General features: G+C 49.1%; 1 protein-coding gene across 50 annotated transcripts in view; it reads right to left on the minus strand.

Moving 5' to 3' along the window:
- Positions 1–26,631, minus strand: part of MAP4K4 (mitogen-activated protein kinase kinase kinase kinase 4) — a 175,788-nt gene that overhangs the window by 21,694 nt on the left and 127,463 nt on the right. For 4 of the 50 annotated variants that reach the window (XM_089922585.1, XM_022598966.3, XM_089922580.1 and 1 more), the window contains exons 11-22: positions 26,542–26,614; positions 24,760–24,970; positions 13,298–13,459; positions 10,951–11,037; positions 10,291–10,485; positions 9,305–9,466; positions 6,812–7,045; positions 5,766–5,872; positions 4,255–4,406; positions 3,239–3,336; positions 1,014–1,189; positions 507–627 (exon numbers count right to left, since the gene is read on the minus strand). In XM_089922585.1, coding sequence (XP_089778711.1) covers positions 507–627; positions 1,014–1,189; positions 3,239–3,336; positions 4,255–4,406; positions 5,766–5,872; positions 6,812–7,045; positions 9,305–9,466; positions 10,291–10,485; positions 10,951–11,037; positions 13,298–13,459; positions 24,760–24,970; positions 26,542–26,614 — 1,778 coding nt within the window. The remainder of the gene's footprint in view (positions 1–506; positions 628–1,013; positions 1,190–3,238; positions 3,337–4,254; positions 4,407–5,765; positions 5,873–6,811; positions 7,046–9,304; positions 9,467–10,290; positions 10,486–10,950; positions 11,038–13,297; positions 13,460–24,759; positions 24,971–26,541; positions 26,615–26,631) is intronic. The other 46 variants (XM_089922590.1, XM_089922592.1, XM_089922617.1 and 43 more) reach the window with 18 other exon arrangements.

Genomic DNA, 26,631 nt, shown 5'->3' on the forward strand with positions numbered 1-26,631 from the left:
AAACTTGGTAATCCAAACGGAGCACACCTGGGTGGCACACCATTTAATATTCAACGAGGGAGGAGCCTAACGCCCGGAGCATAGAAGAGAGGCGCCCCCCCCTGCTCCGGCTCCCGGCCCCCGGGCAGCTCCTTCCTGCCTGCCTAGCCGGCTCCCGCCACAGACCCCCGGCCTCGGAGCCGAGAGCTCCGCGCAGACCCCCGCTGCCCGGCTGCAGACCCGCTGCAGGCCGTGGCGTGCCCCCTGCGGCTTCTCTGTGCTCAGATGCAGACCGTGGGGCCCGCGGGCTGCTGGAATGAGGGCTGCCGCGTGACATGCAGGCGAGCGGGGCGGGGGGGGGTCCCCGCTGGCCACCTCGGGGCATGCAGCACACGACGCTACCCTCCGGGTCTCTTGTTAGGTGAGAACAGACGATGATGTAGAAACAGCATGAGTGAGTGAATGAGCAAGTGGGTTAATGACTACAGGAGAAGCTAGCCTCCAACGAGGAGAGAGGACGCGGGTACCTGGCGGACAATCAGGGTGCCCTCCTTGGACGGGGTCATGGCTGGTTCACTCTCCACGTCGTCGTGGACAATCATCGTTTTCACGGACTCCGTCTCACCGTTGCTCAAGTTCAGAGATGACCTATTGAGACAAAATCCAGACGTGAAGGGCCATAACCCACGAGCCGAGGATATACCGTTGAGATTTTTCACCTTCTCGGAGTCCTAAGATGAGATCGGGCTACAGGCATAAAGTTTCCTCTAGGGAAATGAACTGCCGTTTCCCTTTTTTCACAGCCTCAAATTAAGAGGAAGAAATGAAACACACGGAGTACTGGGAGAGGCCCTGACATGCACACACACCAACGAAGAGAAGGGGGAAAACAGAAAGGCCGTCTGCTGCTGACTGCACGACGGGGAAACGTTAACTGTTCACAGGATCAGAGGACAGGTTTTCAACAACTGGCCCCAAGTGGACAGAAGGCCCGGTGGGGACACACATCCCCCCTGAAGCAGGGCGGGACTGACGCGGCTCGGGCGTCCTCCGGCCCCGAGGTGGGCTCCTCGGGGCCTTCCTGCTCCACGTCGTCGTCCTCCTCATCCGTCGTCCCGGACTCCTCGCTGGACGACGAGTAGTCTGTCACCTTGTGCGGCGGCCGCACGTCTTCCGCCGCTCGGAGCTCTCTGGCCAGGGCCGTCAGGTCCTAGTGCAGGAGACAGAAGAGAGGGTCAGGCGGGAGAGCGACGGGGAAACAGCGCAGGGCCAAGCGCTTCGTTCTCACTATCCATCAAACGGCCGCGCCAGCTTTGCCAAACTGCCTTGCGGGATGTTTACCGGTATCATGGAGGGGAGCTCTCAAAGCTTTCGATAGAAAAGACGAGACCAAGAAAAGTCAAAAAGATAAAACAAAAGACAGAAAAGATTTTTTTAAAAGTCCAAGGCGGTGGGGCTTCCCTGGTGGCGCAGTGGTAGAGAGTCCGCCTGCCGATGCAGGGGACACGGGTTCGTGTCCCGGTCCGGGAGGATCCCACGTGCCGCGGAGCGGCTGGGCCCGTGAGCCATGGCCGCTGGGCCTGCGCGTCCGGAGCCTATGCTCCGCAACGGGAGAGGCCACGACAGTGAGAGGCCCGCGTACCGCAAAAAAAAAAAAAAAAAAGTCCAAGGTGCTGTACACAGTGCAAACCTCACAGCCGTAAAAAAAAAACAAGAGCCGAGAGCATTCTTCTCCGGCTATAAAACTCTGGATCAACAGCTGTGTGCACACAGACCTTGGTAGTGTGTTATAAAGACGCCCGCCCCGTGACAAAGTCTTCTTTTGAGGAGATTTTGCAGAAGGCAAGATTTTAGTTAAACAGGGGTGATTTCAAGTCCTTATTGGGTGAGGTTTTTAACTCCAACTTTTATTTTTAAAAATTTCCAACTCGCAGAAAAATGAGAGTGAAGTGAGCACAGGGTACGGCTCACATCTGGCTCAACCGAGGGCCAACAACTTGCCACGTGCATGAACAAAGTTCCTGACGTGTGCTGTGAGAAAGCACTGCCGTGTGTCTGGCCATGGGAAGGCAGCTGGGCAGGCTACCCTGCCGCTGCCTCGAGCATGCACGCTGGAGGGGGAAGCGGCCCAGGGTCAGCGCCGCTGTTCACGAGGGCTTCAGTTCCCTTTCCTCTTCTACATGCAGACACTGTGAGACCCGATCGACTATCCAAATATAACTTCCGAGCTTGACTGTGATCTCTATTCTACATTTTCATACAGAAGTTCAACGTACGTATCTTTCCACTTAAAATTTTCACTTAAAAAGTAGTGGTTTTTTGGAAGGCAGGCTATGTGGCCACTCTTCCTTCTCCTTCTGGCGTCGCTCCTTCTCACCAGTTAAGAACACGCTTCTTTCCTTGGAGCCTGAGCCTCTGAGACAAGCGAGCAGGGACTGGCCTTGAGTCCTGCTCGCGACTTCCCGAGAACAGCTACGGCTTTTTGTTAAAGTGACTCTAAAGGGCCGTATTTAATAATAAGAATGAACGCATGCAGCAAATTTGGGGTGTTAAAAAACATGCAGCCAACATTCAGGGTTTCTAATTCTAGAAGAGAGCAAGCTGAGGAAGGAAGAGGCATGCAGGTCGAATGCAGGCTAAAGTTAGAATGCTGCTCCGACGCTGAGGTGTTCAGACGGGGCTTACCACTTCGCCCTTCGGTCAGCGGGGTCCCATCGAGCCAGAGAAGCCATCGGTGAGGAGGAACCCACAGCACAGGAAGCAGGGAGGAAAGAAGGGGGGAGGGGGGCACAGAAATCAATGCAAGCGGGAGACAAAACCACCCCAGCAGGCTCAAACCCCCAGTGCGCCCAGTGACGGGCAGCTACTGCGTCGAGGACTAAGGAGAAGAGGAACAGCCACGCCGCCGCCCCACGTACCAAAGGGCAGCATTTAAACCATGGGAGAGTTTAAGAAGGTGGTGGAAAAACGTCTCTTCCAAAAGCCAGTATTTTAGATGCCCACTCATCAAGAGCATGTAAAGGTTGATGCCAAGAAAACAGATAGAAGGCTTTTCTTTCTTTTGTATTTTTTAAATGACTAAGTGGCGGGGGGATGGGGGGCAGCGGCACAAGTGGGCCAAGGTTTACCGCTTTCCTTATAACCCCTCAAACCTGCGAGACCCCACAGGGAGGCCTGCAGGCCGCGCAAGGAGAAGGCTTTAATAGAAAGATCTCACTCGAGTCTGAAATGAGTAAAATGGATTTTGTGCAATTCTTACAGCGGGCTTGAGAGGTCTAAAAACTTCCTTTTTATCTTCAGGTTTTTTTGCTGCATTTTCGAGGCGCTGAGACGGCGAGCCCTCAGATTTGGATGACGCTGTGAAGTTCAGAGACAAGAAAGGCCGAGTCACGTAAACATCTGAGTGTGGGCCACGAAGCCACCCAGCCCCCCGGCCCCCGTCCTCTCCCCTCATTAGCCTTGCTCACAGCAAGGTCTCCACGCGCTGGTCTGAACCCCGGGGTTTGTGACTCCTTCCCGAGAACCCTCGACTGTCACACTGCACTAACACGTGTTCACAACTCCTTGTGACGTTACATCAATAACACAGTAGAGGGAATTTCCACTAATCTATTCTTATGAGTAGGTTAAGACAACCAATACTGATGACAATATCGATGGAGTCTAGACTCAGAAGAGTGGGTTCAAATCTCAGCTTGGATATTTCGCTAATCACCTTGGATGAGTTACGTAAACTCACTGATCTACAGTTGCTTGAATGTGTAAAATGGAGACAGTATATACCCATCTCCTGGGGTTACTGTAAGGATTAAATGAGGCAGTGCACGGACAGTACTCAGCATGCGTAAGCTCTCAAAGCCTCACTCTTTCCTATTAAAATTATGACGACTATTATTAGCGCCACTAGCAAACCTACACTGAGACACTGTTTTGTATTCATAATATGCAGCTGTGAAAAATCACAGGTCTTTTCCATGACTGAAAAGGATTTCCAAAATACAGCCAACCCTTGAACAACACGGGCTGGAATTTCGAAGGTCCACTCACGTGTGGTTTTTTCAACGGTAAATAATTCCGTACTACAGGATCCACAGCTACAGCTGGTTGGATCCCTGGGCGTGTAACCACGGATGCAGAGGAACCGGGCCGAATACAGATGTGGATTTTCAACTGGTGGGGGGTACCCCTAACCCCTGGGTGTTCAAGGGTCAACTGTACTGACTGGAGCCCGATACGGTGAACAGGCACAGGGAAAAGGAAAGGTAGGCATCCTACATCTCACTCTGAAGCGCTCCCCGGAGCCGCTCTGAGACCCAGGGTGGGAGCCGGGCTGGGATCCTGAGTTGCTGGACCCCGAGGAGCTGCCGCTGCCAGGCCTGGGCACCAGCTTCTCCACTCTCTCCCATAGCAGCCTGGGCTCGATGCTGCTGTTGGAGAAGACGAGAACAGCTGATGCATTATCCCAAGACGCAGGGTCAAATCATAAACATGCACACCGTGTCATTCGAACGCAGGGATAATGAGAAAATCAGCCTACCAACAGCATTTAACGTGAAATTCACCAAAAGTTACAGTGGCATTATTCATTGGTTTTATCTCAGATATCTTAACAAACCCAAAATGCTAAAAGACATTCTACCATTAGCAGACGAATCTTCTCTGGGTGTGAGAGGAAACGCTACTGTTTGGTCTAGAAGTGTCACTAGTTCTGTCTCAGCTACAAACTCAGTTTCTTACTATGAAAAATTCCACTTACATAATTACACACAAAATCAAACTACACACAAATTCCCAGTACTGACCACCACCCCTCACGGCTCTCAAGAACTGACACTTAGGCAGTATGCTCGTTCTTTCGTGCTCTGGGCTGGAAATGTGACCCCACATGGGCCACGGTGTATCCCTGCCGTCGACACACCACAGCATGAGTTTTCTAGGTAAGAATTAACACACGGACTCGGGCACAGGAGAACCCCGCAGCCCACCCTGACCACTAAAGGCTCAGAAAGCTCTCTCTCTGCAGCTTCTGGGCTGTCACCCACTCCACTTCCTCATGTTATATACCGAGACACCAAGTACAGAGGTTCAGCGATGACCAGAGTACAAAACACTCAAGACGGCCTTTCCTTCCTCTGAAACGGTGCTTGCTGGTCGACGGAACGGAGGTGATGACAATATGCTACCGCTGGGAATACGGTCGCCACCGGCTACGTGAGGTAAGGAGCCCCTGGAATGTGGCTAGCTCAGCTAAGGAAATTAAGTTTTAATTTTATGTAATTTTAATTAACTTCAATTCAAATATAAGTAGCCTCATGTGGCTAACAGCTCCCATATAAAACCGAATGGCTCCAGAACCTGAAAAATACTTTGTGGTTAATTCACGAGTTTCTTGCCAACTCTGAGTCAACCACTCCCTTTCTTCCGTAGCCTGTGTGTGATTTCCGTACACTCCCAGAGCCCCCAAACATCCTTTGCGTAGCAAGCCCTCTCGGGTTACAATTCCCTTAGAATCCCCCCTTCCCTGCTGTTCCTTCCTGTTACTCTCACTGAGGCAGGCAGTTTTCACCTTAAAGCTGCTGCAATACACAGTCGGATTTAATCTCTCTTCTCACCGCAGATCAATTTGATGTCATTCATGTGAATGGACTTCACGGCATTTCCTTTATACACGGATCACCTCTTTGCCCCAGAACTTCCACGTTTATGAGCATTTTTACGCAAGCAGACGGTATAAGACTGCGGACACTGTGTAGTAAATCTGCCCCTAAGCTTCGCTCTTCTCTTACCTGGTGGAGTTTCTCTGACCTGCTTGGCTGTTTTGCTGCCCACTGCCCTGCAGCGGGGAATCCCGACGGGACAGGACGGGGGACCGGGACGTCGTTCTCACAGGAACCTTTGGGTACAAAATACAGCAATTAAATTACTGAAAACATGAGGAGGAGAAGAAAAGACTACTCCCTACCACACATGTCTCTAAGGCAGTCCTAGTTACCTTAGCCTTGCTATCACCGACCTACCCCCAACCCCTGATCCTTCTCTGCCCTCCAGTGATACAACAGAAGAGTAGTCCAAGCCATCAAAGGCACTGGGACAACCTTTCTATGCTCCTAACCACATTTAAATGATGTTGGCACTGAAGCTTGGTGGCAGGGCACGTACAAAGCGTCTTACTGAGATAATGTGAGAATCAGGAAAACAAGCTCAAAGAAACCAAACAATGGCCTACAAATGGATCAGCGAGAAACGAAGAATGTAGGAAGCAAGAAAATACTCAGAGGAAGCAAATTCCAAGTGGAGGAAAAATAAAATGTGTCTTTTTGTTTAATTTCAGCGTTAAGTAATTACCAAACCAAAAATTGTAAAAACATGGAATTAAAAAAAAACACCCAAACAAAAACAAAAATCCCTCAATTAAAAAAAATCATTTTTTGAAACATTTATGTTAATTTTTTCCCTTATAATACCTTTTCTGAAAATTTTGATATTAATTAATGGTGCAAAGTAATTGACAGCTTTTGTATAAACCTAACACGACAGCTGCTAAAACAAATTTTGATTCGGTCTGTTCTAGAAGCGCACCCTTTATAGATGTACTCTTAAGTTATTCTGGTACCTTGTGCTTAAGTACAGAGTCAGCGACAGCAATGAAAAGGTAACTGGCCGATGGCTGAACCTAACTGCCTCACTATGGAATTTTCTCCCCACCGTCAAAAGTTCCTCTGCCATTGCCCCTTAATTCTGGTGACGTCACCACACCCTTAATTGAAATAAATAATTTTTAAAAAATAACAAAAAGGAAAAAGAAGCACACATCTGTCTTCCTGCTTCTTACCCTTGGAGGCACCTCGTCACTGTCTGATCTAGACCAAGCCTTTTGGGCGGGGTCGGGTACCTCCGACTTAGAGTCAGAACTCTGACTTAGCACCTCACTGCGGGAAGGTGGACATGGGTCCTGAGAGCGAAGATGGTGGTGTGCAAATTTGGGAGGAGAAGGGTCACTGAAGGAATGGGATCGCGAGACAGGGGAAACACTGTTCTTGAGAGATGCCAGGTGGGACCACTGTACCTTACAAGAAAACAAAACACAAAACATTCAATGCGTTCTGCAGAAAACGCTTTTCTGGTCAATACCAAATCCAAAGCGGGAGCCGGGGCAACGCACAGGAGGCAGTCAGGACTAGGTCAGCCAAGCAGTACGACAGTTATGCTCTAAGTGGAGAGGTGGTCTGGGGAGCACAATATGTAGAAAAGAACAAATGTACATTTATAAGGAAAACTCTTAATATCCAGACAAATGTTAGAGAGCAGTAAACGTGAAGATTAAAAAAAAAAGAAAAAGCCTCACAGCGCTCCTGTCGGAGGGGCCATGTGCGGCATGCATTTCTGCGTCAAAGCAGCGTGGACAGGCAGAGAGGGAGGAGACCGCAGGACGGACATCGCCACACGTGCAAACCTCTCTACCCACCCTCCCGTTACCTGGCAGGGCAAGACGTCTGACCAAGTAACAACAGAGCCACGTGTTTACTGTGCGAAGACCAACCCCGCACGTTTGGACAGATTCTAAGAGTGTAACTTAAAAACAGCCAGCTTTCCAGATACACCACCGATTTTCCTTCTTTCTTGTCCCAAGTCTTAAAACACTCCAACCCCACAGAACTCCACATGTCTTTGTATTAGTTAGAAAAAAAAAAGAACTTTGATTTCTTTGTATCCTATTCAGCGCTAGGATTCCCTAAAAGGACTGCTGAGGGGGGTATTCCTTCTACTTGACAACTGAAGAAATAAGACAGGTCCTTGGCAGCTGAGTTCATCTGGTCACTTCCAAGTTGGAAAAGCAATCTCTGAAACAATCTGCATTTTCTGGAAATTATACTTTTTGTTTTAAAATAACTGTTCAATGTGGAAATTTACATAATTCTAGCTATACATCTATTACATCATCACATTTAATAAAAACAGGAAATACCAAATCAGGATTGGCTCAACCTTGCCAAGCGTTAAGATCCAGAATTGGTTCCGAAAGAATGTTTTCGTAAGTACAGCTTTTGGCCAAAAGCAACTTTAGATAGAAAAGGGACTCTTTTTCCTGGCCCTACGTTAATTAATCAGCAGTATAAAAAGCAGTCTACACAATTCATGAACTCCTATTTTCTAAACTGTTAGTGGCCACATAAAGATTTTCTATTTACGGTAAGTATAACGTTCATCAAACCTATTTTCCTTGTCCCCATTCCCCTCCCTTTCCCCCTTCATCCTGTCCTGCTTTCTTCTGCATCCTTCTTCTTTCCATTCCTCACTCTCTGGAGTTGCCCAGTGGCTTGTGCGTCAGCTCTTCTGTGAATCAAGACGCTGCTGGTCTCACGTAAACACCAACCTCCCAACACCCGCCGCCCTGCCGAGCTTAATCCTGGGTCTTCTTTTTACTGTAAAACTGCTCCATACCAAGGATCTTTATTGTAAAGTGCATTCAAGTCCTCATCTGGGTTTGTGTGAACACCACCGCTACCACTACCGTCCCCCAATACATGCAAACATCAGTGACAGGTAAACTCGGGCTCAAGGACTTGTGCCCAGTACTCCGGATGACACGGCTGCAGGGAGCAAAATGCCTGAAAGTCAATGATTTTCAGCAAGAGTGGGAACCAGCGTCTTAAGGATCTCTGGGATCTCCGACATGCGTCATCTCTGCTGTCTGCTTTCTCTGCCAGACAGCACGGAGGTCCCCGACCTGGGCGAGGCCGAATGCTGAGGCCGACCCAGTGGCCTCTATCCTGACCTACTTCAGGAAAACCCACACCCAACCCACCGGGCCGTAACCTTTTTTTGGATGTTGAACCTTTGAGAATCTGATAAAAGGCCCTCTTCCCAAAAATATATGTACATTTGGACAAATCAAAAATATTTTACGTGGAATTTCAGGGCCGCCCACTCGTAGAACTGGCTGGGAGCCAAGGACCCCAGGTTAAGAAAAAGTCTCCCTCTATGTACTTACGACACTAACTTTCTAAAAACTAAACTGAAAAGTCTCTGTATTTGAGTAAGGAGGCACTTGTTTACGAACATCTGAGTCAGGGAAGGCAAAAAGTCAGACAGAAAGAAGAAATCACCGAATCCAGATATTCTTAATAAGTACAACAATCTTTAAAAAGAAAATCCTGTTTTTCCCTATCAACTGAGGCTACGTCCTCTTTAGTCTAAACTCCCTCTGCTAAACTCCTCTCTCTCTAAATGCGGTAACAAACCAAACTGAGCGGTTCAAGCAGGCTGGTGGCTCAGTGAGCCTCTGTGTGCGTCTCCTTGACCCCCAGCCAACTGGCCGTTCTACCTGTGGCTCGGCTGGTCTCTGCAGGGCAGGGTGCACAGACTCGGAGTTGCCATTGGAAAAAGATTCTGATCTGGAAGGCACTGGTGGCTCCAATACTCTGCCTGTCTGCTTAGACTGGGCTTCAGGGGAGCTGTGGTTAGTTTTCCTAAATCTATCTTCCACCTGCGTCAGAGAATTAGAAGACATAACTCAGGGTTAGTAGAAAAAAGCAGAGATACCGAAGAAAGCCTGAAAGTGGAAGGAGTCTAAAAAGAAGTCTTCTGTTTTCCTCAACTAAGAAAAGAGAGGAGGCATGTAACACTAGACTAGGATCTGATGCAGAAGACGGAATATTCATGAAGATAAAAATTTAGAGAGGCAGCCTTTAAAATCTCCCCCGGCAAGAAGTCTAGGATTGCACGTGAAGATAAACTAGGAAAAGAATTAATCTGTCGCAACCAACTAAGCCCACGGATTAAAAGAGCGTCGCCAGGAATCTAACACACGTTTCATTCCACGAAAAATAAAGGCACTGCAGAACAAGCAGGACACTTGCTCCCAGAATGTGCCGTGTGAGGGCCGGCATGGCGGGAGGACGCCCCCGCCCGGGCCAGCGTCCCACACTCTGCAGCCCGCCCGGCCCACCCTGCCAGGGTCCGAGGAGCGGTCCTGCTTCATCGCATCCTCCCTGGGAAGCTCTGGGAGCCCAGACGCCCCAGTTCAGTAGCAAACCCTGATCACCGAAAAGCCAGTGAATCGGGCCCAGGCAGGCTCCATCCTCGCAGCAGTTTTGGAAAAACGGACGACAGGCCACCCTGCCCATCATTTACAGCACAAGGAAAAATGCTGCCACACAGCCTCCTCTCTTTCCGTCTCTTGGTCAGCGTCCAGGTCCCCCGAGATCTGCAAAGCTCTGAGGCGCTCCGTTCCCCTCTAGACAGACACTAAGCAGAGAAGAGGCCCCGCCCTGTGCCCTGGGAGCGCGCCCGGAACGGCGGGGGCCGTACCTCGCGGGCCCGGTCGGCGGGCTCGTGCTGGGCCTTGGGCTCGGCGCCGTGCAGGCCGGCCTTGCTCCTGTCCGGCGGCGGGGGCGGCCTCCGGGGCTCATGCTGCAGAGACAGGAGATAGGCTTGCTCCTGCTGCAGCTGCCTCTGGAGCCGCTCCGTCTGCCGCTGCTCCTCCAGCTCCCGCCAGCGGCACTCCTTGGGGGGAGAGGGACACTCAGTCCGGGGCCCGGCGCCCGCCTCGCCCCGGCTCACTTCTCCCCAGCCCGGCATTCACCGACGCTTGTTTGGTGACAGAGCACAACGGCCGGGCTGTGAAATGGCAGGTTACCTGTGGGAAAACCTGACAGCTTGTCGCTAAGCATACTGTCACTGGACAGAGTAAGAGAGAACCCAAGGAAACGCTGGTCTCGGCGGTTTCAAAGGACACTTGGAGTACTCTAGGTACGGGTCCTACGGCACGCGCCTTGAACCGCCAGCTCTTGGCATTCTAGCCTGTTCACCGAATGCCAGGTGCTGTGCAAAACCTCGTCTATCTACCAAACGAGAACAGTTAGCTCAGCAACGGGAAATAAAGAGGTAAACAGAAGCCGCCCCGACGTGGGCCCGGCCCTGCCCAGCGTGGGGGCCTAGCTACGGGACGGGGCCAGCGCGGGGCGTTACCAGTAGCATGGCCTGCTCCTGGAGCAGCTGCTGCTGAAGGAGTTCCAGGTGCCGCTGCTCCTCTTCCAGCTGCCGCCTGATATACTCCTGTCACACAGAAACCAGCCGGCAATCAACGGAGCCCAGAGCAAAGCACCAGAGCCACCTGCTGGGGCGCCCAGAGCCGTCCGCCCGATCATCTGGGGTAATCCACTGAGCGATCAATGGCTCAGACAAGCCTACTGCCGAGGATTTCCCCAAGAGCTTGGAATTAGTCTCTAAGATCTAAAGAGTCTAATAAATGATGACACGCACTCAGCGATGGTGTGTGTGTGTGTGTGTGTGTGTGTGTGTGCGTGTGCGTGTGTGTGTGTGTGTGTGTCTATAAGAGAGATAAAGGGAGAGACAGAGAGAGAGAGAGAAAGGGGAGACAGGCGTGAGGTGACACGTTTTCAACGGGAAGAGAACGATAAAGCTCTGTAACAACAAAAACACATCCAAAGGACGTTACATAAAGAGGAAAATCCCAACCTTGAAGGTGCATGCGTATTTGATGGGCTGGAGACCTTAAGCTACGACAACAGATTAGTCTCTAGCAAGCCCGTATCAAGAATATTCTCTCCCAACTCTCAGGATTTTGGGGGAGGCTCAAGTATGAAATAGGCGTGAAATCACTTCGAAAAGTAGGAACATTTTACAAATAAAAGACATCTATCTCCTTCTTTGTCAACAGGGGAAAAGCTCACTACTCTGGAAGAGGAGTAGATCGAGGGGTCTGGGAGGAGAAATTTTATTTTGAAATTCAGATTATTCATTTACAGTGTCTACCGCCGACTGAGGTGCACACCTTAAGATAAAAGCAGTCATACATCTGGGCCGAACAGGAGTTTTAGTTAACCACTCGTCCTGGCAGAGAGAATGCTGGGCAGAAATCATGACAAATTTCCTCAGGAACTTTTTATCTTACAAAGCAAATTTAGCCCAAAAACGCCAATCTGGGGTAAAGTGTATCCACAGGGCCACTGGCAAAGCCCCCCCCCCACCCCAGTTCCAACCCAGGCTCCAATCCCGGGCCTGGAAGCCCCACCCCAACCCCGACGACCGAGAGGACTCCGACTCCCAGCTCCCCTCTTCCCGAGGCAGACAGAGCTGAACCACAGCTGCGAGCTCAGGTCACTATATCACTGGTTTTCTGCCTTCACATCACAGGGACAACCAGACAATGACACATGTACACAAACATGCACATTCATGCAGAAATGACAGGTTCCTACAGCACGGCTGACACGGGGAGTATTTTGGAATAAAACTGACTTTTGATGCTATTTTTATAAAAGAAGAGGTGAAGAATACTTGCTATACACAAAAGCCAATGACTCCCTTAGAACACTGAAGGTTAGTATTACATTCACACCCTCTTCTCCCAATCAAGGTCAGAGAATTATCCCTCCGTGACTTAACTGTTTCAAGTTTATGTTTTCTCCTCTTTGTAGTCCCCAAGTATAAATCAGAACATGAAAACTAAACTAAACGCACCACAGTTAACAGGCCAACAACGTCAGTAAAGTAAGAGATCAAGAGAATCACTTAAATTTCAACAGAAAAATAGTATGTAGATCCGACACTGGGAAACCCGAGGCGAAGGAGAGTAGCGGAATGACCAAATTTGGAAGCTAATACCATTGTTTACAAGCATTTTAAGTATGAACTTCAGCTATCATTTAAATTGGTCCCCCCCCTTCATATATTTTTTCCTTGTTCAAAGCTCATAACAAAGAGTGATCAATTCAAAGACATGACGGGCAGAGAGGCTATGATGGGATTCACACGGACAACGCAGACAACAAAAAGCACAACTTCTGCTTGCACAGGTGGTTCAGGAATCAGACTCCTAAAGGCAACTTTATGTGATGTTAATAACATGCTGCAAATATGGCTAAAATCTGATCGCTTTGGGCTAATGTTATCGGCTGTTCTAACGTCACGCATGTACGTGCTGAATTATATGCAAATACATCTTAAAATATTCAGTTAGTCGCTGGATACTTCCAACACTTCTCGTAGGAAGTGTCTTACAGTTGGTTTTAAATTTCATTAGACACATTCGGAAATCTTTCAGGCCTCATACTAGTGGAGACCACCCTGCTGGTTTCAAGAGCTTTCTAAAGTGTACCGATTTCTGTATCTGCCGGTAGAGACAAGAGATTCAGTTTGTTGAAGTGAATATGCTTCCAACCGTGCTTCTGCATTTTCAGACTAAAGTCCTGAACACGTGTGCACACGCGTGCATGCTTTTTGCCCCGGCTCCCCCAGCTCCGCACGGTGCCAGCCCCCACGGTCCCGGCCGGAGCGCCCCCTGCGGACCCACCTGCTCCCTGTCGACTCTCCTCTTGTCCTCCTCCGCCCGCCTGCGCTCCTCTTCCTCCTGCCGCCGTCTCTCCAGCTCCTCCAGCCGCCTCTTCTCCTCCTGTTCCCGCCTCCGCTGCTCCCGCTCCTGCTGCCTCCTGGCCTCCCGCTCTCTCCTTTGTTGCTACGGAAGTAAAACGACCCAGTCAGCGGACTCTGCAGCCACGGCACGGCACGCAGGATGGTCTGCTGACCAGTTACGGGGAGAGGCCAAGAGGGAGAGCTCGTGGACTCCACCTGCACCGGCCACCTACTTGCACACTGCCCCTCCGCTCACACACACCAGCCTCCTCGGAAGTACCCGTCAGAGCCGGGTTTCACGTGCTATCAGTTCTTCCCCGTTCTTCGCTGAAGCACAGCAGTGAGGGGACAGGGAATGCTGTATCCTTCAGTATCACTAACAGGGTTACCCCAGGCCCTTAAGTCAGAAGAAAGAGAAGAGAAATGAATACAGGAAAACAGAAATAGCGCAGAGAAAGGAGAGAAATACTTAAAAGAGGAAAAAGGCAGCACACATCAGGGAGAGAAGAAGTGACACCAACGAGAATAAGAGACGCTATTATTATTACCATGAATGTATAGACTGCCATGAGCACAAGCTCACTCTGTGTCTCGCATGGTGCTAAGTATCTAACGGTCTTCCTTCCATGTCCTTTACCTAATACGATTCTCATGACAAACCTAGGAAGCACTTCACTCCTACTCCACAGAGGAGGAAACAGATTCAAGAAGAGAGAAGTGACTTGTCCAGAGTCACCTGGGCGGTAAGCCCCCAGGTCGAGGGCCACTGTGCCTCCCAACGTCAATCAGACAGCATCCTGCATCCCATCAGCAAGTGCAGAAGGTGCTGTTGAGTCACCAGACTCGCTCCGACAGCCTTTCCTAACGCAGACCATCTGTCAACCCCTCGGTACCTGGCAGCGTGACCCTGGGCACACGTCTGGCCCCTTCTCATCCAGCCCCAGACATCTATCTGTCAGTAAAGCACTGCCACCGCGCAGAGTATAAATCAACCAACTCCTCCCACAAATGTGCAGAGTGCTGGCCTGCAAAGTGATGCAGCCACTTTGCAGCCCCCCTGGGATGGAGAGGTGCCCCATCTCAGCACAGCGGCCGCTGGCTGCAGACTGCTACTCAGCACCTGAAATGTGCCCAGCACATGAGGGAGGAACTGAGTTTTTCGTTTTATTTTACTAAAGTTAATTTACATTTAAATTGTCTCTAGCACAGCTCTAGAACCACAACCACAAGAGAGGAAGGCAGGTGGAGACTAACAATTCCCCTCAAAGTCAGTCAGACAAAAGGAAAACAGAAGAGAGAAGAAAGGCAACCAGTGTCGACCACTCAAAACTCCCCCTTAGCTTTTCAAGCCGATCAGATTCAAGCGAACAGGTCAAAAGAGGCAAAGAGTACCATACACTGAATTTTACCACCTTTAGGTAACAACATGACTTGCTTATGAGCCAAGGTCTCACAAGCAGTGAACTGTCAGAGGACCGTCCCCCTCGGAAAGGTCTGGGCTTTCCCTTTCCCTCCCCACCTCCCGGGGGAGATGATATGTTTGCCAGCAGGCTCTACAGGCCAGCAAGGCAACCGGAGTTGAGGGGAAAAAACAAAAAAACACACCCAGAACTTTTATGTTCTTATACTCCCAGCTCATTCTTTAAGATAGCTACTTTTGCATGTTTCATAATGTACGTATCAGTACAATACAGAATTACTAGATATATCTCTATCAGATACATGCTCAATTTTTTTTTTTAACTGATGGAATGCAAGATTCAAAACCTTTCTGGGCCGCTGCACTGCGCTAAACAACGCCACGTGACCACAGACACCGCCGCAACAGCCTCAGAGATGCACCCGCTGCCCTGTCCTTACAGACCACACAGGCTACCAAAATTCTTTAATTTTTAGGAACGATGCTGAAGGAAGGGTGCCACTCAGCCCCCTGGGATCACAAAACAAAAAGAAAAGCCGTGGCTTCACTTGCTTTCTCCTGTCCTGTTATTTACAGAATCTTGAAAAATTCTTTAGTTCAAAAAAAGCAGAGCTGACGCCTTGGCTGTTATCAGCAAGGACTCTTCCAGAAAGAGCCAGACAAGGAGAAAAACTGCAGTGAGAGTCCTGGAAGCTGCCACGCTGCCCTGGAAGCAGGGCTGCACTCTGGCCGCCACACAGCCGTTAAGTCCAGATGCGGCCAAGTGTCCACCTCACACCAGCCTCGAGGTTCAAATTTCTGTCTCCAGAGGAGACAACGGGAGATTGCAAAGGAAGAGCAGAGGGAGGGAGTGAAGCAGCGCGGGAGCTGGCTTCCCACACACTGGCCCCTCACCAGCAACTCCAGCTGCCTCGGCCTACCGAGCGCAGGGCTGACCCTGGTCCAGCCCACGCCCAGGAGCCTTCTCAGCTCACCCCCTGCCTTGCACCCCTGAGCTGTGGTCACCCGGAGTCCCGGGGAGTGACGGGACCCCGTGCACATCCTCTGGCGCCTCAGTGAAAGCACTCATTCTTACACCAGGCAGGAAGCTCCAACATGGTGAAATGTGCAGAATCCATTTCGGGGGGTTATTTCCAACTACATTGAGGGCAGGGCTCCCAGGCCGGTGGGAAACCTTGACTTCATCTAACTAAATGCTACTAAGAATTTTTAACTTTCAATTTCAAATGCCCTTACAGGTAGCCTGTTCCATTTTCATTTGTGTTTAAAAATTGTTAATCAAAGTACTAGACTTTAACCATCCTCAAGCCATAAGATATACATCTTTGTTAACACCCTTTCTTTTATTTATTAACATTTGCTATGTTGCCGCCCCATGATCACTTATATCTAAAATGCCATGGTGCCTTTTTGATTGTTGTTAACTAGTGACTACCTGGAGAATAAAAATCTGAGGCCAATTTTTAAAAATTTAAAAGAATAAAATTTATATTTAAAAGAGTAAATAAATCTATGTTATTTTCTCCAAAATACATACATACATACATACATACATGCATAAACAGTAAAAAAATTGCCTTATTCTTGTTTGTTTGCCTGTTTTTTCATGGGCCCATCATAGCATCATCTGTAAAGTCTACACCATAAGACTCCTTTCCATATGGTCAAATGGGTCAGGTATTCTTTCTTTCTTCTAGAGATTAACCCTCTCACAGCCCTTTCTCTTCTCCTGGGCCAACCTAAACAGGCTGCTCTCCAGGCATCCCATCCTTCTGCCCACCTGCTTCCTAGGAATACTTCTGGACCCTCTCCTGTACAGGATCCCCTGTCAACTTCTCTCTTATTTGCTGGAACACATCCTCTAGTCGTTTCCTGAGGAAGCGTGAAGACAAGTAGAGGACTTGAGAGACTCTGTAGGTCACAAAAGCTCTGCTCCTATGCTGTGCATATACTTCTGGCCGGGGGCAATAACTTCCCTTCAGAGTTGCAAAAGCACTGGTTGGTGTGTCACCTCCTACTTTCTGATGTTGCTCTGGAGAATCCGAGCCCATGTGGATCCTTGACACTTAGTACCAGCCACACCCACACCCCTCTATGTGCTCCCCTGACAGCAGCTTTTACCATCCTCTTTTCATCCTTGAGTTTCTAAACTTTCAAGATGATGTATGTGCCTCTGAACGGCGTCTTTTCTCATTCGCTGGGCTGGGTACTCAGTAAGCCTTTCAATTCAGAAATTATTTCTTAGTTCTGGAAACTTGTCTTGAATTCCTGCTGCATATTCTCCCTCTGGTGTTCACTTCCTGGACCATTTGTTAAATGGGAGTCAACCCACCTGGACTGATTCTGTTTTTCTTCTGTTCTAGTCCCCCTAAACTTACCTTCTCTCCCCACTTTCTGGGAGTTTGAACTTATTAAAAATTTTTAAAACTTTTTTCTGAATAGTCTTGTTTCATGATTTTTATATCTTCTCTCTGTAAGGATATTAAGATTTCTGTGCACGTGTACACGTATGTGTGTGAGATATTTTCTCTGTTCCCTACATTGTCTCTATTTCCTTCACCCTCCTTTTGCTGTGTGTCTTGGAATCTTTCGAGTTAAAGATTTTTCTGCGTCCTCAATCTCGGGCCATCTAGTGACACGCAAGGCAGTGAAAAGCAAGCTGTCAAGCGGTGGCTGTGAAGCTTCCAAGTCAGGTGACTGTGAGGCAGCGTGACCTCTTCCCTTGGGCGGGTGAGTCTCTGAAGAGAGGGATCTGTGTAGTACTGAGTCCTCAGGTGAGGAGAGGGTGCAGTGGATGGGGGCGCCTGGAACGCGCGTGGCACCAGAGGACGGACTCCAGACAAGGTGGGCGCGCTTACCGTCATGCTCAACAGCACTTAGCTCTCCACGGATGCCCTCGTGTCAGCTTCCCTCTCCACGGCCTCAGCTGTGCCCGAATCTCCGCTGCTCGCCTGTTCCAGGTGGCAGGTGTCGGCTGAGAAGGGGGAGCAGAGCAGCCTGCTGCAGGGGATGAGGGCCCACTGCTCACATATACCTGCTTCTGGCCCCCTCGCCACCTCCCATGTTGGACTCTCTTCCAGCACTGGCAGCATCAACCTTCCCATGGTCTACGCTCTACCACAGACTCACGTCCACAACTGGGCTTCCATTCTTGTTCTCCTTGTTTAGGACATCTTCAGTTCTTCGCAGTCATTGCACTGGGATTTCTCAATGAAAGTGTGGCAAACATCAAGTTGTTTCTGTTCAACTCTTTACCAAAGTCGATATAATAAAGTCACTACGTAATTCCTTAATTAAAATAATTTAAAATTATTATATTAAGTTTAATTCAAAACGCATGTCTTAAAATAACAGTAAGCAAACACCTTACAAACAGGGACAGGCTACAACTAACGATCTCAATCGTCAAGTGAAAGCCTCTGAAAGGCTTTTTCTTCTTTGGTCCTGTGGAAGTATCATACTCTTGGTTACCACCATCAACACACAAACAAAGACCATAAGCTCCTTCAAAGTAGGGAGCGTGTTTCGCTCATCTCCACCCCGCTCCCTGTAAATATCCAAGATGCCGTGAGTTTCTAATATTTAGCATCTAGAATAAGCCTAAAGAATCCATCCATATCTCCAGGTCCAACCAAATCCTAAAGCCATCTTTTCAGGATCACCTAGTAAGTTGCACAGCGGGCTTGAATAGTCACTGTTAATCTGGACAGAGCCTCACACTTTACACAACACACGCTTTGTGCCTCAGGATGTTCTACCAGGCCCTTTACGGTGGCTCTGGAACTCAAATCAGAGCTCTCAAGCCCAAGAATGGCTGTAAGTGTACAGAACAACTCCTTTCTTTTCAGAGATACAACAAGGACACAAATGCTGATTCACCCATTTGAGAAATATTCATGAAGCGCCATGGGTACACAAAGGTGAATCAGACACAGCCCCTCTCCTCCGAGTCTTATAGGTAAGGCAAGTCACACACTTTTAAAAAATCCACAAGACAACGTGGAACGTGGTAAATTTCCCTGGACTTGCCCACTCAGCAAAGTCCTGGTCGGGAGACTGATGGCCAAGGCCAAGAACGATGTAGTTACCGAGTCCTCTTCCACATTATGCTGTAATACTTGAAGCTGTAAATTGGACCAAGAGCAGAAATGTAAACTCCAACCATACAAACCACTACAGTCAGAACAGGCCCTTAACCGGGGTGTGTGTGTATGTGTGTGTGTTCGGGGGTAATTAAAGATTAAAGAAAGCCCTTAGTAAATACCTTAATAGATTACTGATGTGAAAAGCTGGCCTCTTGCAACAGAACTTCAAAAGAAAATGGTCAAAAATTGAACATATATATCATCAGCCATCAGCTAAGCAACATCAATCCACACTAGATTAACCTTCCGCCTGTGATTTCAAGCAACAAAACCCAGGAGACGCTAACGAACATGCCTGCTCAGGTTAACCCCATTAAGAGCAGCAAACATAAATCCTTCAAGGCATTTTCAAACTGTCATTCTTATTTTTTTAAACCATTCTTTCTTTAAAAACAAAATCAAACAAACTGAAAAACTGCATGATGCTGTAGAGTGATTTCCAAATCGCTCAAATTATAGCGATTTCCTTATTACTTCAATTTTTCCAAGCATGCCTGAGTAAATATATACTTTTCAAACTATGCTTTAATTACATTTAAGTTCTCTTTCTAGATTGGTATTTAAAAGCAATGCTTTCATCTCACAATTCGAACTTTTCTAAACAGGTCATGCTGATAATAGTGGGGTCCATTTACAGACACTCCACTGGACTTACGGGCTTTAACAGAAACTAAACTTTAATAAACCAATCTATTCTTCAGGTTCGACTATTTCCAAGAGCTTTGGAGGTCATGTGGCTGCACGTGTACCAGCAACCCCCGAGTTTGTTAAGTGCAAGTTCTGATGAACTTTAGTAGAGAAACTACTAAACTACTTTGCTTCTCCCCAAAGACAACTCTTCCCCATCTTTAGGCAACAAATAACATTTGCTGAATTAAAATAACGCTTACAAAATTTAACTAGAAAAAAAACACTAGACTGGGATGCCAAAAGAACATTTAAGAGCTGAGGACTTCTGAGAGGCGAGACAGTGGCCCTCTGGCAAAAGCAAGGCCCCCCGTGCACAGCACGGTTGGAGCTGAGGGTGGAAGCCACACCCTGTGCTCACAGGCACTCGCCGTCAGACACGAGTGAGGCGCCCAGCAGGGGCCTCTGTGTGGGCAGAGGGGTGAGGACACGCTGGGGGGAAGCGGGTCCCCGCACTGTCCTTCTGAGATCTCACAGCCAAGAGACAGACACAGGTGCCTGCCACAGCTCGCTCCATTTTTCTTAGAACGCTCCAGGCTTTCCTAGTGTTACAATTTAGCTTCAAGACGAATCCCACTCCACGCAAATGTTCTTTTCTCTCTCTCTCTTTTTTTTTCTTAAAAGGCATCGCTCTTTTTTTTTAAAAAAGGCATCGCACCTCCACTGGGCCAGATGGGCTCATTTAACAGGTGAAAGCGCTCCTGCAAGTGCGGAGACCAAAAGACAGCCACGTACGGCAAAGAAAAAAGGAAGCAAGTGAGGCCTTCCGGGTCAGGGCTCAAACATGGCTCCCCCTACAGAGGTGCAGACTTCCCCTGACTGAGCCTGAAGGTTTGTGTTCAGCATCCGCAGCAGCCCCAGGGCCTCCATTAAGCCCGCCCACGTAGAACGGCCGACATCTGTCCAAGGCCAACACAAACAGGCTCCTCACGAGCCAAGGAGGGTAGGCTGGGAAGTCGGGACAGCTCCACGCCATTAGCCCAGGGCAGGAGCAGTATCGCCTTCAGGGCTGCCCTGCCCCACACCGTCCCGCTCACGGGGGGGGGGGGGCATACACACACACGACCACCCACACCTCCGCCGTGTTGAGCTGAGCTTGGTGCACGTCTAAAGTGCGAAGCCTGGGGTGTCAGACAAAATTTTTTCTCTTGCTTTACTTTGTTTTTAATTTCTTCCACTTTCACCCACCTCTCTAAAACCGGGGTCACTATGGGATCTGCAGAAACAAGAGAGACGAATGTAAGCATGTGTCCTCTTGGTGGAAGAAAAGCAGAGGGAGGAGGTGCTGGTCGCACACCCAAACGCGCGCCCCTCTCTGCGGGAAGCTGAGACCCAGAGCACAGGGACTATGGCATCTCCGGGGCTGAAAACTTGGGCAGATCGTAAAGAGAAGGGATTATTGTTTTAAATACCTGCAGAAAAATTCCGACAGTGGGGAGTCTGGAACATCCTACCAGCAGTTCAAGAACAGAAAGGGAGAGGCAAGCAGCAGAAAAGAGGACTCGGCCCTCTAAGTGAAGTCCTTGGCCGGGTTCTAAGTCTGCAGAACCCACAGTCATCTTCACAAATGGGTGAGATGGGGAACACACAGGGAACTGCAGCTCTCCCTTTTTTCGTCTTTTGTTTTTAAGAAAAGGGTAAGTTCTAACCTCAAATGAAAAGTTTTTGTCTCTTATCTCTAATAAAAAGATTATGCAGTTTTTTTTAATGTGCTGTTGTTATAATAGTATCATAGGTTTGCTAAAAACAAATCTTCCCTAAGAAATGTTCTTTCTCTTTTTTGAATGAAGTAGCACACCAAACCACAGACAAATTGTATCTTGCTTTTTACTAATAATCTGACAGTCTCCACGAGGTCAAAACTGAAAAATTATGAACTAGGACATAAGTGACTTCAATATGTAACAGGTTCAAAAACATATCCAAAGTACAGCAGCTAACAAAGTCACCTTAACTTAGATCACTAATGGGGTTTTCTCCAGGACGTCTTGTATAATATTTCTATTAAACTTAGACGAGGAATGAGCAGATGTGATCCATGTGTGGATGTCACAGGAATGGGAGGAGTCGGTAGCAGGTACCAAGGCAAGAGTCAATGAAAAGAAAGAGCACAAAACCATTAGGATAAAATGACAGCATGATGAAATAATCTTCACTTCTGCTCAAAAAAAAAAAAAAAAGAACAGAAAGCAGAAAAGACTGGGAGAAAAAGCTGGCCAGGGTGGGGGAAAAAAATTAGCTAGAGGCAAAGCTCTACCAAAGTGATCCAAAGATGTGATGATGCATCTACCTATAAAAGGTAATAGAGTAATATTAAAACTTTTCGATAGAGGGAGATCATTATCACACGGGGCAATGAATCTGGGTAACAAACTTCGAGTAAGCTGAGAAAACACTGAGCACCCAGAAGAGGAGGACAAGTGTCAGGGGCAGGAGAGGAGGGGACGAAGCCACCAGTGTGAACTCAGCCGCGTGAGCTCAGCACGCTCCCACTTTCCTCCTGGGACCATCCAAAAGCAACAAGAAAAATCAGAAACATCATTTTCAGCAAAACTGGCAGACAGACTTGAAAATATCTACGAGGACTTCCAAGATCTCCAGTTCACACAGGAGCCAAGGAAGAGAAAGCAAGAGAAACAAAGCAGAGAGATCCCGGCAGCAGCAACTCTCAACGGGCACCAAGCAAGGGCGGAGGATGTATGTACCACACGGACTTCTTACAGACGAAGGGCCTACGAGGGGCGGACCGCTCCCCCTACCTGCGGCGAGGTTCTGAGACAGTAGGGGCTGCGGAGAAGCCCTTAGCCCCCATACACCGGATCTGATGGCACTTTCAGAGAAAGGAACATCTCCACTGTTTCCCTACAGCCTCGACTTTGGGACCATTTTTTGCCAGTCGCTGATAGAAAGTGATCACCTTTCAGTTTTAAGCATCATTTATCTTTTGAGTGAAGATGACCATCTTTATCTACTTTGTTAATAATAACAAAAGGAATCCCTATTCCTCATACCTTTAATGCCAGTAAAGGGCTACAAATCATTTATGGCACAAATATTCCCAAACCACTTCCTGGGGCCTTAATTACCAGGCTGACAAAAAGGTGCTGGATCACCAAGAAGACCCTGGCTCCATCTGCCCTGATTAAGAGGTTTAAAGAGGTGACTGCGCGTTTGAACTTTCACTGAGAAGCTGAAATTACAGGGCTAACTCAAGCCAGTAAAGTGCCACGTTCTCACTTAGCTGACAACCCTGATTCTCTAGCCTCTATTTAGCTGACAGAACAAATCGCTTTAAAACCTCAGTTCCTCTCCTTGAGCGATCGCTGGCCTAACCCCATAATCCTCACTCCCTATCATGTCCAGGGCCTGGATGATGGACACCTATCTCACTGTCACTAGGCCTGAAAGCAGTTTCCAGGGCCTGTGTTAGAAAGGGGCTCCAGCTGACCCAGTCCTTGATCCTTCAAGGTATAAACCACCAAACTCCCCTGCATCACTGAGCTGAAGGAAGTACAGCCCAGGGTTAGAAAGGACAGTGGAGGATACCGCATAAAGCAGCAGCTAGAAACAGCCACAGCCTCAGAGCTCAAGCACTCTTGTGTACTGAGCACACACGGTCCACGTACAGCCTGAAAAACCTCGGAACCACTCAAGGTTTCTGTTATGTTCACAGAGCACTGAGTCTTAAAACATTAGAAGAGAGTTTGCAAATAAACTGCAAAAAGTTACATAAATAGCAACGCTGCCCCTCCCACAGAGCAAGGTTGTGCCCTGTGTTTTCTTCCAAAGCGCTGGCCGGATGCTTCCAGTCTCCTTAGTTAGACAGACACTGGTTTTCTAAACCAGGGCAGACTGTGAAGTTTCAGAATTCAGACCATAAACACACAAAACGAAGCAAAGATTCTCCCCACAAAATGTACCCTTAAGTAACTTGGGAAAAAGCATGTGTCGTCGTTTAAATTAAACTCCACTGTATAGTATCAACACACCGCTTTACTGTTGTTTGGGGTTCTTTTTCTGGCATGAAGGATAAAGGTGAAACAATAAGATGTATGAATTAAACGGAAACAAACTACTATGAATGGGAAATCTGAAGCTGTGATATATATAGTGAAAGGCAACCAGGAAACGAAAAAAGACTCTTTTGAGCCCCAGGTGAAACGTAGGGAAATAATGTCTTTGTGAATTAAAAGTGGAAAAGCTGTGGGTAACCATATTACCAACGTTGATAGTATTAATGAATTAAACGAGCAGGTGGGGGACTTCCCTGGTGGCGCAGCGGTTAAGAATCCGCCTGCCAATGCAGGAGACACAGGTTCGAGCCCTGGTCCAGGAAGATGCCATGTGCTGCGGAGCAACTAAGCCCGTGCGCCACAACTACTGAGCCTGTGCTCTAGAGCCCGTGAGCCACAACTACTGAGCCCACGTGCCTAGAGCCCGTGCTCCGCGACAAGAGAAGCCACCGCAATGAGAAGCCCGCGCACCACAACAAAGAGCAACCCCCACTCGCCGCAACTAGAGAAAGCCCTCGCAGCCACGAAGCCCACGAAGACCCAACACAGCCAAAAACAAAAACAAAGAAAAACAACGAGCAGGTGGTACAAGATGTGTCCCCCGCCCCAACAAGTAACTAACGCCAGCACTATGGCTGGATTACAGAACAGCATTTGTATCATGCCCGATATAATTCTCTTCTTCAACCCTTACTCTTAAAGGTATCTAAAGTTAAGGAATTTGTAGAAAAGTGTTTTTCCTGTGTACGTATGTTTTCAGAAAAATATGTACACCCCAACTGGGACCCAGAGGCCAAGGGTGGGATGGAAATGAGCTGGCCAACTCAGACCGTAGCGTACACGGCCTCCACGGAGCCGGGGCGACGCCACCTCTGGGCCCTGCGTCCCACACAAACAGGATGAGTGACTGGGGGCAGGTCCCTGACGTTTACAAAAGGGGGGAAAACAGGTCTCGGGCCTCCGGGAGCGCAAGGTCCCGCCGGTGCGCGAGCACATCTTCCCTTCAGAGGGGACCTCACTGGCCAGGCCGGCGAGAGGCACGACCTGCCTCACGAGGCCACAGAGAATGGTCCTTTGGGCATCTGGCCATGCCTGTGAACAAAGACCGGGACCCCGGCTCTGGCCCACGTGCCCCCACCTCTTCCAGCCGTCGCCGCTGCTCCTTCTGCTGCTCGATCCGCTTCTGTCTCTCCGCCAGCAGCTGCCTCTTGTATTCCTCCTGCTCCCGGAGCTGCTGCTCCTGCAGGAGCTGCTGCCGCCTCAGGGCCTCGGAGCGCTCCTTGTTCTCCTGCTGCAGCCTCAGGAAGTCCCGGCGCAGCGTGGACTCGCCAGGCACGTTGACGATGGAGCTGCAGGAGGAAGCGGGGCTCTAAGGGGCGCGGGCCACTCCACGCCCACGCCCCGCCTCTCCCGAGCTCCTCCCAGCCCAGGACCCAACGAACTAACAAATCCACGGGGGTAACGAGCCTTCGGCTCAGTAGCATCACCCCTTCTTTCACCTGTCTCATAAATATCTTAAAACTCTGTCCTGGACGTTTGACAGGACATCTCCACATGGGACTCTCACATCAACTCAAACTGCGATGAAGAGCTGAAACCACCTCCTGCCACACGTCGTTAGACCCTCCGTGACCGCCCTGCTTCCCACCAGAAACAGCAGCATCACGTTCCGGGATTGCCTGGGCGGTAATACCAGAACAATCTCCAGCACTGGCCGTCCCCTCGCCTTCTCCACGCGGTCCAGCATGCCTTGTCAGCTCTCCCCTCCCACTCTCTCTACTTGCAAGGCCGGCGGCTGAGCCCAGGTGGGTCCCGAGCATGAGCCATCACACAGAAAAATTAGCATCACTCCTAGGTGGTCTCCCGGCTGAGAGTCACTTCTCCGCTTTCAAAACTCCCAGAACGAAGGGCAAATCAATCTTCCTAAACTGCTTCTTTCACTGTGTCGCGTCCCTAACCCTAAACAATTATATTACTGCTCCTGCAATCAGGTCGCGTCCCTAACCCTAAACAATTATATTACTGCTCCTGCAATCAGGTCGCGTCCCTAACCCTAAACAATTATATTACTGCTCCTGCAATCAGCTCAAATTACTCTAGAAGTTTTAGCCTCTGATGGATTCAAATCTTTTATGTAACTATGGAGTTTTTTTCAATAAATTCTCTTCTCTCTTGATATGCTCTCTTCAAACTCCCATTCTCTGCACACAGGTCCCCCCAGGTCTCTCGAACCACCGTCCCTACCCTCCTTCTGTCTAGCTAGTCAGCTACGTGTAGCTGCAGCTTGAACACCAGGCAGGCAAGACCATTATCAAAGACTTTAAATCCTCTCTTCCCTGGTTGATGAGTCGCTGTGAGGTTCATGCGACCACATCTTCAAGCTTCTGCTTCACTGTACCTTGGGGAGCCAGAGATGACCGAAGCGACTACAAAATGGATCAGGACAGAATGCACGCCCAATAGAGGCAATGAAATGCCGACGACCACACCGGTGGGAAGAACAAAACCAACCAACCAACCAACAAGTCTTGGGAAAGACTCCAGTGTTTTCAAAGGGGGCCCTGCGAGCCCATGAGCAGGAAACTGTGTGTGTGCAGGCCTGCTTCATACGCTACAAGATGTCTTCCATCCACACCTGCTGGAGCAAGAAACGCCAGTGGCGAGCTCCCCTTCCCCAGGACCAGACACAACCTGCATGTTTCCAATCGACCGGGGGAAGAGGAAGCAATGCAGCCTCGGTAAAGAACCACGGGGTCAGGGCTCCAGAGGCCGAGAATGTTTATAGGAGTCTTTGAAAGAACAGAAGAATGCAAGATACTACGGCACTTTCAGAGTAGCTGCCGACTCCCTCCCGCTGCCCGGGCATCCCCTGCAGCCCCGGCACCCCCGAGGAGCAGGGTCGCGAGCGCCCCGCCTCTACCTGGGCTCCCCCTCCTGCTCTGGCACCTCCTCCTCCTCCTCCTCACTCCCGCTGTACTCGTACTCCGTTTCATCTGTAAAGAAAAGGACA

The sequence above is a fragment of the Delphinapterus leucas genome, chromosome 13 (genome assembly GCF_059928025.1).
Source record: "Delphinapterus leucas isolate spDelLeu-1000000601 "Yukka" chromosome 13, BTC_Dleu_Yukka2, whole genome shotgun sequence".
Lineage (NCBI taxonomy): Eukaryota > Metazoa > Chordata > Mammalia > Artiodactyla > Monodontidae > Delphinapterus > Delphinapterus leucas.